We start from the raw sequence: 13,035 nt of genomic DNA, 5'->3' as shown, positions 1-13,035 counted from the left end.
TATTTGAAGTACCTCCCAAGGCAAATTTCTTTAGCAGATAACCAAAATTAGCTACCTAGATAATCATGATATTGATACTAATGGAGAAGTTTATGTTTTAAGTTTGCAAAAGAGCAACCACAGAGCTGTAGTTCTCTATAAAACAATTTCTACATCTATTATGTGCGTTACCTGTTTAGTCTTCCAGTAATGTGTGGGGTTTTTTTCCCTCTGCTTAAAAAGAATCTTTAAAATTCCTATTTCCTAGTCCCATGAGTGTTTTATTATTATCGTAGCAACATATTTAAAATTATAGTCTAAAATATTTCAGTGAAGGAACTCTTAGATAACCTTATAATGGATAACAAAATACTATTTGAATTAAAACATTTTTCTGCGTACTTTTAAGATGAGTGTGTAAACTACTTTATCATAATTCCTTAGCTGTGTATCTATTTCTCAGTTATGTTAAAGAATACTGGTTACTCACTTTCTCCATACTGTGAAGTGCAGCAGAACCTTCCTGATGAATTGCATCTATTTACTTTTGTACACTGAAAGTGAAATGTTGTTTCAGTGTGAATATACCTGAAAACTTGTATTGAACATAATAATATGTATGAACATATGGAAGGGACACTGTCTAGTTATCATTAAAATCAGCAAAAGTAGCATTCAGTTTGCTTAAAACCACATTGTTTCAGAACAGTGCACTGCCATCTCTGTCACCAGGTAATGCACACAGCAAATTCTGACACTAGGAAAAGAAAGAAAAAGCAAGCAAAATTATTTTCTCTCTGTTGAAAGTACCCTACATGACACCTATTTGCAGTCAGTACACTTACCTGCTCATCTATATTTGTTTGAATGGAAAATCTAAAAGTATATCATTACTACATGCAACAAAGGCTCATTATACACAGGAAGAAAAATGCTTGCATCATTCAGCTCCTGATTTTTTTAACTCTGTAGTAAGTGTAACAGGCAGATTTGGCTGCTCTTAAGTTATGTGGACTGAAATTTTAATAGTCCGCATTCTATTTTTTTTTTTCCCCTTGGATTTTCTAAGAAGTCTTAAATGTATGACTGGCCAGGCTCAGATCTATCAACTTTGCCTGAGAACTGAATTTGACTGAAAAGAACAAAAAATTAATTCCAAGCAACTAAAAGAGTTTCCTGCTGTGCAGCCAGAACCTCTGGGTTCTACCCCTCTTCTTTACACTGTGGTCAGTTAAATGCATCTGGAGAACAGACAAGAGGGTCAGGAATCCTTGGGCAGTCTCACCTAAAGAAAGTCACACAATTCTCCACTCTATAAGAATCTCCAGTGTTTTACGCCTCGCAGAATTCTCTGTGGGTTCAGTCCTCCTGACCCTGCCTAATGCCTTTTGAGGAGCCCTGAAGCATCCTGTTGGGCCTTTGGCTGCTTTTCCAGGATGACACTGGTCTGCTGCACATCTTGCGTCACACCAACCAACCCCCTGCAGATGTCTGGGATTCCTTAGGGCACCCTGAATGGCACCAGACCTCTATGTCTGGACAAGTGACCTCAGCTTTCAATATCTATTAATAGCCAATGTTGGTCTAAGTAACCTAGAAATTATTGCGCTCACCCCAAAGAAGAAACCTAGGGGCTACTGCACTACATTGCCCCTCAGGGTTCATTAACTGCATTTACTAGGGATGAGATTCAGCTGCCTGAGCTTCTAGTGCCACTTGAGATGTCCTTGCACATCCTGCCTGGCCTCCAGTTCATGCTGCAGAAGGGCATGAGTTTTCCATAGGTCTGGTGTAAGCCCCACGTAGGTGTCCTGGACACCATACAGCATCTCAAATGGCACTAGACAACCTACATTTAAGCAGGTGAAGCCTTAGCTCTCTGAAATGGGAGCTTAGACATCCAGCACCCACACAGACACCTATACTTAGGTGTGTTAATCTCCCATGAATCTCAGCTACAAAGCCCTGTAATACGAAGTAGAATGGAGTCCTTTCTAGTCATGATATTGGTACCACCATTGTTTAAATACATCATCCAGGGAATAACATACACGAGACAGCTTCAGTTTGCATATCGTACTGGACTTCTGTATTGCTGTGGTAAGTATTTGGACTTGGTTTTTATTGTTTCTTGGGGATGTACATAGATCAGCTATACATTGTTTTGGCCCTTATTATTGCTTTTACAAGTTAAAGTAGTAATGGTCTGACTTTTCCATGTCCATACTTGTTTAAATGGTGATGCTACAAAGCAATAAAAATGTGTCTTTTTACATTTGCTGGCAAGGTTCTGGTCAACCAAGACCCGGATTCACTGTTTGCCTTAGATAATGCACGCAGCTTTGCTGTAGGGTAAGAAAATTAACCTCCTCCACCAAGTCTGGAAGAGCAACTCTTGCCTTCCCAATTTGACCTTAAGGATGCCCAGAATGGCACTGCTGCCATACTGACAGGTGCGTGGATGATACCAGATGGGGTCTTGCCCACCAGGGAGGGGAGCTGCCTCAACAAATTTAAATGCCTCTTGCACAGGTGCTTTTGGAATGTTAGAAATGAACACCTGGGGAAACTGGTAACAGCTAAGTTACCTTCAGGTTACAAGTGTTTGGGTTACAAGTTGCTTTGGTGCAACCCCATCCACCGGTACAGGTTGGGGGTTGGCCTCCTGGAAAGCACCTCAGCTGAGGACCTGGGAGTGCTGGTGGACAGCAAGGTGACCCTGAGCCAGCAATGTGTCCTATGGCCAAGAAGGCCAACAATATCCTGGGGTGCACTAAAAGGAGTGTGGCCAGCAGGTTGAGGTAGGTTACCCTCACCCTCTACTCTGCCCTCGTGAGGCCACATCTGGAGTGCTGTGTCCAGTTTTGGGCCTCCCAGTTCAAGAAAGATGGACAACTACTGGAGAGAGTCCAGCAGAGAGCTATGGGGATGATCAGGGGACTGGGGCACCTCTCTTATGAGGAAAGGCTGAAAGACTTGGGTTTGTTCAGCCTGGAGAAGACTGAGGGGGGAATCTCATCAATTCTTATAAATATCTGAAGGGCAGGTGTCAAGAGGATGGGGCCGGACTCTTTTCAGTGGTGTCCAACAACAGGACAAGGGGCAATGGACACAAGCTGGAACACAGGAAATTCCACTTAAACATGAGAAGAAACTTCTTTGCTGTGAGGGTGCCAGAGCAGTGGCACAGGCTGCCCAGGGAGGCTGTGGAGTCTCCTTCCCTGGAGACATTCGTATCCCGCCTGGACGCGCTCCTGTGCCCCCTGCTCTGGAGGTGCCTGCTCAAGCAGGGGGTTGGACAAGATGATCTTGAGAGGTCCCTTCCAACCCCCACCATTCTGTGATTCTGTGGTTCGCTATGAGCATGGGGGCTGGCAAAGCTTGCTCTCCCGTGAATTTGCTTCCTTCCCTGTGAGGAGCGGGGGAGAGGGGCCGCCACCCGGGCTGCCCCGCCTGCCGGTACAACTGCCCCAGGCGTCCACCTCCCCTGAGGCCGCCGCCTCAGCGGGGCGGAAGCCAGCCGCCTTCCGCTTCCCCTCCGCCCGGGAAGAGGCGGGCCGGGCCGCGGCCATGCAGGTCTCCAGCCTCAACGAGGTGAAGATCTACAGCCTCAGCGCCGGCAGGAGCCTCCCAGAGGTGAGGGGGCGGCCGGGGCAGGGCCGCCGAGCGGGGCGAGGGGACGCGCTGCGGCCCGGCCTGGCCTGGGGTCGGCCGCCAGCCGGTCCCTGCGGCAGGGGGCTTCGGAAGCGTGTTGCCCGGCCTGGGCCTGGGCTCCGGCCCGGGCTTGGGCTGCTCACCGAGTTGCCCTTCTGTCCCTGCGCTTGTGTAGAGGGTGGGGATGCTTAAATAAAACCGGCTGAGAGTATTCTGTAAGCTGAAAATGTGGGTTGGATGCGTGCGCCTCTAACTGTAGGTGTGCTGTTCCACAGACCGTTAAAAAAACACTGCTTTTAAAAGTTTTCTTGACGTGGAATGGTTAAACTTCCCAGTGGAAATTTTAAAGCAATCAAGAGAAAAAGAATTAATGGCTTTATTTGCGTAATAATTTCGTATTCAATAATCTTTTAAGTGATTCTTTGGTCCCTTTACGTGTAACAAGCTCAGGACTGATTGATGCATTTTGTTTCAGTGGCTTTCAGACAGGAAGAAAAGAGCTTTACAGAAGAAAGATGTGGGTGAGTCTTCCTGTCACAGGGTCCTCACAGTACTCAGCTGCACGGGTACAACCTGCTGGTCCAGGTCCAGGGGAAGATGCTTTACTAGCTGATATAAGGAGGTTATGCATAGCTCATATTTTAAAAGCTACAAGATTAAAGCTCTAAGTAGTTATGGTTAGAAAACCATACTTCAGCTTTCTACACAGCTTTATATAAATAGAATATTACCAGATTTCAGGCATTAAATATTGGGGTTGTAGGTTGTACAGAAATGTGGTGGATAAATTCCGTGTATAGCTTATGATAAAGTCCAACTATAAACTCCTGTGTGTATTATTGCTCATCTTAGAGTGCAGGAACATAATAATTTTAGCCTAAACTTGTTTTTCAAAGTAAAATACAGCTACTTGCATACCATAAGAAGGATTATCTAAAAACCTCAAGCAGCCAAAAATGCATAGAGTTAACAGGAGGATGGAATATATTATGACATCTCAGTGTAAACTGTGTGATAAATATTTGCTACTACATTATATAATAATTTGTTATGTAGTAACCACCTCAGAATAGGCATTTATTTTGCATGGAGGTAGCCTGCATCTCAGCGCTAACAGACTGTATTAATCTGCATATAACGTGTTAATTATACTTAAAAGGTTTTCATATTATGAAAGATCTTAAAAGATATACCCTATATTCAGTTAACTCAACTTCCATGCTTCCATAAAAGAAGTTACAATTTTTTGGGCTGTTACAATAGTGGTATCTTTAAAAAATAATTTTATTTTATTCCTTTATAGATATCCGTAGAAGAATTGAACTTATTCAAGACTTTGAAATGCCCACAATTAGCACAAAGATCAAAGTATCAAGAGATGGACAGTATATTATGGCAGTTGGTGAGTTAACAAAGCGTCTCTGTCTGTAGCAGAGGCAAAAAGTGCCAGAAAATCCTGATAGCAGAATGACTTAGTATTTCAGGTGGAATTGATAAGAGTTCATTTTTAAATGCAGCATTGAACAGAGTTTTGGAAGCTTACCATTAAGATGTGATAGAGTAGCTATCTTGATAGTGGTATTGTGAAACATTTCTTCTTACAATACAGATGTTTTTAGAATCATAGACTGGTTTATGTTGGAAGGGACCTTTGAAGATCATCTAGTCCAACTCCTGTGGCACTGAGGGTTTATAATACAATTAAAAGCTAAATTGTTTATAATAGTTAAAAACGAAGTTCTTAATTATTTTTATAGTATGTGTATAAATTTGCTTTAAATAAGCAATGATGCTCAGAAGTTGAGTATTGCTTTAAAGGATAGAGGATGGTGCTACATTTTGTAACTGTCAAAGCAGGATCCAAACATGAATACTTTAGTAGGCATTAATAGCATTAGGAGATTTGGTCTTTAACGCTTACTGGAAGGTGTTAAATTGTGTGTGATGTATCTGGGAATCAGAAGAACCTACACACAAATAGGGTGCTTTCAGGCACCAAAGGCAAAAACCAGGCCATAAGGTTATGTTACTAAGAGGCATGATTTTCCAGTCACAGAGACATTGGTAAGATCAGAATACTTATAGTTGAAATGCAGTAAAGCCTGTACATGTCAAGTATTATATTTTTAAAAAATGCTTTAATGTTATCTTTTTGTTTAATTTTTTTTACTAAAGATCCAATTGTTCTTTCAGGAACTTATAAGCCGAGGATCCGCTGTTTTGATACCTATCAGTTATCCCAGAAATTTGAAAGATGCTTAGATTCTGAAGGTTAGTATAAGCTATGGCTGTTAGTACAAGATATCTTTCATATATAATTCAGGTTGGACTCAAGTGGAAATTTCCCTCCCTGTGCTGAGGGGACAGAATGTACTTTGGGGGAACCCAAGAATCTCGGTAAAACGTCACCTAGTCTTTACCTCTGTATTTTCCCCTTTTCCTCCTCCTTCAGAGTTCTTTCCTCTCTTGGAGCACTGTGAGGAATGTAAGGTTTACCTTGAACCAGTAAGCGTGGGCCTCAGAGGGTGAATGTGGCTGAAGGCTGTGCTCTGTTTGGGGAATACTATGTGGGTACAATGGCTGGGTCACGGTCAGTTCTCCTTTTCTTTCCTCTTCTGTGAAGCAGTAAGGTAGGAGAGTGCACTGTGGTTGCACCATTGTTGCTGAAATGAGTTCTCACTGTTTTCCCACTGGAGCCCAAGCCCAGTAGGTGAGTTATAGGGTAAAGAGAATTCCCTGAGAGTGGTTTGGTTTGTTTGGCTAGGTGGTTTGTTTTCTTGGAAGCAAGGTACTTAGGGATAGATGGTAGTATGGCCAAAGCCGTAATTAGGCCTTGTTTCCTACTAATTTGGAGGGAAACAGCTATGGTGAGGAAAGCAAGGAGGCATCTAGACAGTGGGAAAGAGAGAATCTGCTGGCAGTAAGGCTACGGGAGGAGGTCAGAGCTGCTGTGGCTCTGAGTTTTAGGGTGCATAGATTTGGGGAATGGTGTGTGTGTTTTTTGTTGTGTTTTGTTCTTTGTTAGAAGACTGGGGTGTTAGAAGACTGATGGCTGAAAACTGCGATATAGAGATATAGAGACCAAAGCAATGAAGGAATAAGAATAGAGTGGTGGAAGCCCTAAATCATTACAGAAGAATGAGACTGGACTGATGTGTGTCAAAGTGATGTGAAAATTAAAAATTGAGAACTACTGAATTAGGTCAGGGAAAGGGAATTAGAGCCATGGTAGTGTTTGTTTACTCTGTGCCTCAGGACTACAAGGAGTCATGCAGGGTGAAGGGACAGTGCTACAACATAGTAAGAGGGGAGGTGGTGGTGGTAGGGGTACTTTTTGAACTGGCATCTCACTAGACTGCAAAAATATGTTTAATATGAAACATGGCATAGAGTCACTTCAGGTAACTTTAAATGAGTTACCTCATTTAAATGGAACCAACTCAGCTGAAATCAGCTACTCCCTAGTGTTCCCAACCCAGCTTGTTTAGAATTGGGCAAAGTTCAATGCATTAGAGTGTTCAGCAAGGATAGTTGCTTTCAAATTTGTGATTTCTCTGAGCCTTAAAACTTTTTCTGGGCAAGTGCTGACCGCTTAGAAAGATCACGTGTGCAGGTTTGTGCACCGTGTATCCAAACTCATGTCATTTTTTTATCATCTTTGATGGATTACCGAAGATCCATGGACCACACACTCACTGAAAACCATTTGGTTAGACCTTCCCCGAGCCAATAAATATGTGGTTGAGCATTGTCTTGAGGAACGTGTCAAGTATACAAGAATGATAAAAGGATTGCAAGATGCTTCATATGTTTCTAAAGTTTTAGAAAACTGCTTACTATTTTGCAAATAAAGTTACATAATTAAAGATTTTATCACAAATCATTGCATTATGCATTGACACCTGTGGGGAATACTTATATGACTAAAGGTTAGCATAAGTGTAAATGTTTTCAGCATTTATGCCAATGTTTGCAAATGAGTTTGCTTACTTAGTTGACTTTAAATTTTCTTGCTTTCTCCTCTAGTGGTTACGTTTGAGATTTTATCAGATGATTACTCAAAGGTATGTTTAATGTTTTCAATATATAAATGAAAAAATTGTTCAGTATGTATATTAAAATGCATTTTCATATATAGTAAAGGCAGTCAACACAACTTTTGGAACAAAAGTTTTTTTAGAAAAGCAAACAGGATAAACATTTTCTGTACATTCAAAATGTTGTTTGTTTTCTTTATGTCTTTGTATTATAATTTGCCTTACCACTTTTAAACTCCCTTGCCTGTAGTACAGAAAAACTTCAAATAATGATCAATCCTACAAACAAAATAATGTGAAAAATGGAACTAGTTGTCCTTTCTAGGATAAAATTTAGTGACAACCCCTTGTGACGCACAAATACACCATTTTTGAGAGGTGGGGTAGCTATAGATAAGTTAATAGCCTAATTTGTCAGCGTTGTTGTAGCCATGATGATTATAAGCATATGAATGAGGCAAAAATGGAGCGAAGTAATGTCCTTCCCCACCCCGTGAAGTGCTGTAGCTGGAGGAAACAGTTGTGTTCCTAGGACCATCAGCCCGTTTTTCAGGCACAATACAGTTACCACATCTAATTCTCTTTAACATCTAGGAAAGTGCTTATGTGCTTGGAAGCAAATCTGTTTACACCAACTGCTGCAGCTGGAGAAATAAAAGATGTTACCTCTTCCAGTAAACTTTGCTTTGCTGATTGATCAAGGAGTTCCAAATTAAATAAGAAATTTAAGCATATAATTTTGCTGATTTAATTAGGAAAAGTAATTTTTTCTTTTTTTTTTAGTTATGTTTATTTTAATACTTTTTTTTCTGAGAAGAAACCTTAGCATTTCTGGTACAGGTTTGTTTTAATAAATATTTCTATTTGATCAGAGACGTTATAATCTAGCCTTCTAGCTTTAGTCTTTTCAAAATTTTCCCCCTGTGAGATTTCCAAGAATGTGCGTGAATTCAAGTAACAGAAGAAGATGACTGATACAGTACAGTAGCCTCCCACTTCTCTGTCTGTGGGAGAATGTTTCTTGTTGTACAGGCCAAACAGTTATTTGGGAAACTGAGAAACCCGTTGTATTCACACGTATGTTTCTGACTGGTTACAAACAGTAAGGCTTGCGTGTGTTTTCAGCTGAAATTGCTACTATATTTCAGACTGAAGCCCTCCTTTCACAGCTTGATACAACCTTATTTTCAATTTTATTTTCCTAAAACTTACCAAATCGTTAGAAAGAAAACTAATTTCAGGTAGCTGTCATAATGTTTTGAACATGTTAGAAGGAGGGAACGATATTTTAGAAATTACACTTGCCATGCTTAGAATCATAAAAATATTGATTGGATATTCATTCCACCATTCAGATGTCATTTAGTGCTTGAAGAGGACTGTTAATAACTGCAAGCTTGGAGGTTCCACAGATTCACTGAATAAATTGTTGCTATGCTGCACTACCTCATCGTAAAGAATTTTTCCTTCTTGTCCAACCTGCCCAGGAAAATATGAAATTTTCACTGTTGCTGCTGCTAAGAGTTTGATTCTTGTCATTTTTGTAATTGCACTTCAGTTGCTGACTGTTGTTAGGTTGTCCTGCAGGGTGCTTTTTGCCTGACTAAACAAGCTAAGATTCTCTAACCTTTCTTTGTACATTTTGTGTTCTGTCCCTTGTCTGTCTTGGCAGCCATCTTGATGCTCTCAACAACCCTCTTGAACTGGGGGGCCCAACACTATGCACACCACTTTAGTAGCGCAGGGAAAATAGCTTTTCTCTAGTCTGCTCCTGCTGTCCTTGTAAGGTTGCCTTTTGAGGCTTATTTGCATTGTCACAGTGAGAGCATGCTGTTGGCTTTCAGTCATGCTGGTATCCACAAGGCCAGTCACACTTCTGTGCTCTCCGAAGTTTTAGACTTAAAAGTTTTAGACTCGGACTAAGTTTTAGACTTAGGAGACAGCGATATCTTTTTTCCCCCAGCCGTTTGCAAAAGGACACATATTTCCACTTAGTTTTCTTGCCACGTACTGGTGGCTATGTGTTTGCTACCCTGAGGTTGTAGTGACCAAAATTAATTTAGTATGAAGGAAAGACAAACATGATTTACAGTGAGTTGTATGCACTGCTAATGGAAGAGGACACAAATATCTTCAAGTCCAATATTGTAGAAATTTATATTAAAATGGAAAATTATTAGAGGTAAGGCAGTCATTAGCAGAATACTTGGTTGCTTTTGGCAACTATCAAAACCTTTCTAAAATCTTTTTGGAAGTAGAGTGGGTGAGAAGAAAATTCATTTTTGTCATGGAAAGCAAACTGCATTTTCTCTCTTCCCTGTAATAGGTTTTTGATGGTTTACTGGTAGCAAACTAAGAGAATGTGCTACTGATATTTTTAAATTAAACATGGTTTAATTTTGTGTTCTTCCCCAAGTTTATTTAGCTTCTGTATTGCATGAAGATGCAGACATTTCTTTTGCAATGATGATAAAGAAAAGGTTTGATCTGGGCATTGTTTCAAACAGATAAGTAAAGAGCTTTGCATGTTGTAAACATCCATTTAAAAGCATAAAGGCACTAGGCACACCAAGGATTGATTGGATGTATATGAAAAACATCATTGTATAACATCAGTTGCACAGCTGCATCTGTAATCTCGTGTGAAATCGTAGTTATGCTTCTGAAAGGTGATACTCGGTCTTGTACCAAGATGAGCAAGTCCGTGAATGAAAGTTCAAACACTGGGGTTGCTGATATCAGGAAAAGCATAAATAAAGGGGGCGCTTAATGATAAATAGATCTAAAGTATTAGCCCAGGTCTGTACTTTCTCCATGTCTCGTAAGGGAAGAATATACAGATATGGAAATAAGATGACAGATTCAAAATAACTTTTGTACCTCACCTTTCCAGAGCTCTCATTCTTATTTGCATTGCTAGCAATGTAGTCCAGCAGTAGGAAATTTGAAATCTTCGTTATCTACTGATTCTAGATGTATGGACTATACATATTCTAAAATAAACTAGCACTTTTTCTAATCTAAGCTAAATAGTGATGAGGCTTAGAGTCAAGAGTTAGCCTGTGATTATCCATATCATTTAATGTTTGCATGCATCACGGCATGACTTTGGGCCAGGCCAACTGTTCCTCCGTCATGCAGTGCCTGGGCAGGGTTTGAGGTACAGCATGAGTGTAATGGATGGAGTGGATGATACTGTGTCTGTTTGGAGTGGGGAGAATTCTTTCATACGGATACGAGTTGTGCCATGTTAACCTGCCATCTGGACTATAGGGGCAGGTTCTGGCCTATTTTGTTTGCTGGTATAGGTCTAGCCTTCTAGTAATGCCTCCCTGTGGGCTCTTCCAGGACTGAGATGTTTGTCAAAGTTTCAGAAAGAAGCAATGTGCCCATTCAGTTGGCAAACAACAAAAAAATGCACAAAGTTTGTTGGTGTCACTGGAACGCTGCCATGCATCAGGATGTATAGTACATGTGCTTAGTGCCAGTGACCATATTGGTGTCTGCATGGCATTGTACCTGGAAGAAATTATTAACTCTGGTGTCTGAAAGAAGTACAGATCAATTTTTGTGCACCATAACACTGAGATGACTACTCTGTTCCTGGTTGCAGAGTCACTTCTGGGTATTGTGAATATTTATTTAATCTTTATTAATAAAGCGTTTTGCTGTGGTTAGTGAGAATGATGATATGCGAGTTGATTCTGTTTTAGTAGAAATTGTTTAAATGGGTGTGATAAACCTATGTGAGCTTGAAAAAAATCACTGGAGTTTGTGCAGTAAGACAAGTTGAGGAGATTGTTGTCTTGTTCTGTATGTTTCATTTATTTCTATTTTATTTTCAGATTGTCTTCTTGCAGTGTGGCAGATTTGTGGAGTTTCATTCGCAACACGGCCATTACTACAGGACAAGAATACCAAAATTTGGTAGAGATTTCTCTTATCACTATCCATCGTGTGACCTGTATTTTGTAGGAGCAAGGTATTAAGTGGATTATTTTGCTTCATTTTTGTTAGAAATGTTTTCCAATAATAAAATTAATATTAAAATACCAGAAAAGTTAAAAATTAGAAATGGCAATTCCTTCCAAATTAATAATGGAGACGGTTTGTGAAGGGTGGAAAATGTGGGATGACTAAGATTAATTCAGTTTCCTGTACTGTTTTAAGGCTTTTTTTCTTTGACTCTTAAACCAGGTACATCATGTATTTGCAAATTTTTTTATAAAAATTGCAATTCAGTGTAGTGTTTTACGAAGTAATTAGTAGCTAAGTAAGGAAAATTAAATAACTTTTTCTCTCCTCATTGGCGTGTTGTTGCTGTTAAAGTGTGAGTCAAATCACATAAAATAATTGAATTTGTGAGAAGACATAGTAAAAATAAAATGAGTTCTTTAGGGTTTCAAACAAAATAAGTAGTAATTCAAGATGTAACAGAAATCATAGGAAATCAAAAGATCTTAAAAAAGGACTTAATGCATCTTTTCCCTGGAAAAAAGTAATTCGTAGGATATTGCAGTGTAACAGATATCTTTGGTGAACCTGCCCAGTACTTTTAACACTGAAGGATAGATGTGAATTATGTTTTAGAATGCTAAGGCTGAAAATTGTATATCTGACAAAATTAGGCTGTCAGCAAGAATCTTTATAACCCCTCCTAACTTATAACAGTATTTTCAGTATTCATAAAAGAGTAATTTTGGATTTTTCCTTTGTAGTTCTGAAGTATACAGGCTAAATCTGGAACAAGGACGGTTTCTCAACTCCCTGCAAACTGACGCATCGTAAGTTATCTGTAGTGCATGATGCCTGCCTTCTTTCCACCAGGTGGAAGCAAACTACTAGCATGCTCACCACCAGTACTGTCTCTGAATACTGCCCAGACGCGTTGTAGAGTTGAAAAGGAACATATGCTGACTCTGAGCCTCATTTTATTTTATGTTCTGTAATTCTTTGTTCTAGTTTTTATGTTTTAATTGACATTTCTTTTGTGGACATTTTAAAATTACTTAATATAGAATTGTAGTAGGTATTCTATAACTTGATCTTAAGAGCATTTCATTAAAAGTTTGCCATTATTGCTCAATTTAGCCACCATATAGAGATCTACCCACAGGGTATGTACTTTCCCAGGCATGCCTTTGTCCTTTTGCTTTTGGAGTAGCCCAAAGAGAATTTTTTTCTCTGGTGTGAGTCTAATTCTTTTGAAAACCCTACCAGAGCAGGAGCTGGGCTTCTTTTATGTGGGGAGAGGCAGATGAGAAGAACAGACTTGACTAGATAAAGCGGCTAGTTGGTGGACAACAGCTGGTGTTCAGTGAGTAGGATAGTTTAATGGATGGAGGAATATTTGGGCAGGCATAAT

General features: G+C 39.9%; 1 protein-coding gene across 1 annotated transcript in view; it reads left to right on the top strand.

The window, feature by feature from the left end:
* Positions 1–3,500: 3,500 nt before the first annotated feature.
* The window catches only part of NOL10 (nucleolar protein 10), a 53,362-nt gene continuing 43,827 nt past the window's right edge, over positions 3,501–13,035 (top strand). The window contains exons 1-7 of the mRNA XM_064448038.1: positions 3,501–3,615; positions 4,109–4,154; positions 4,937–5,035; positions 5,827–5,904; positions 7,660–7,697; positions 11,516–11,652; positions 12,389–12,454. Of these exons, the coding sequence (XP_064304108.1) occupies positions 3,550–3,615; positions 4,109–4,154; positions 4,937–5,035; positions 5,827–5,904; positions 7,660–7,697; positions 11,516–11,652; positions 12,389–12,454 (530 nt within the window). The 5' untranslated portion in view covers positions 3,501–3,549. The remainder of the gene's footprint in view (positions 3,616–4,108; positions 4,155–4,936; positions 5,036–5,826; positions 5,905–7,659; positions 7,698–11,515; positions 11,653–12,388; positions 12,455–13,035) is intronic.

The sequence above is a fragment of the Phalacrocorax carbo genome, chromosome 3 (genome assembly GCF_963921805.1).
Source record: "Phalacrocorax carbo chromosome 3, bPhaCar2.1, whole genome shotgun sequence".
Taxonomy (NCBI): Eukaryota; Metazoa; Chordata; class Aves; order Suliformes; family Phalacrocoracidae; genus Phalacrocorax; species Phalacrocorax carbo.
Note: the sequence above shows the minus strand (reverse complement) of the source record. Positions and strands in the feature narration are given on the sequence as shown.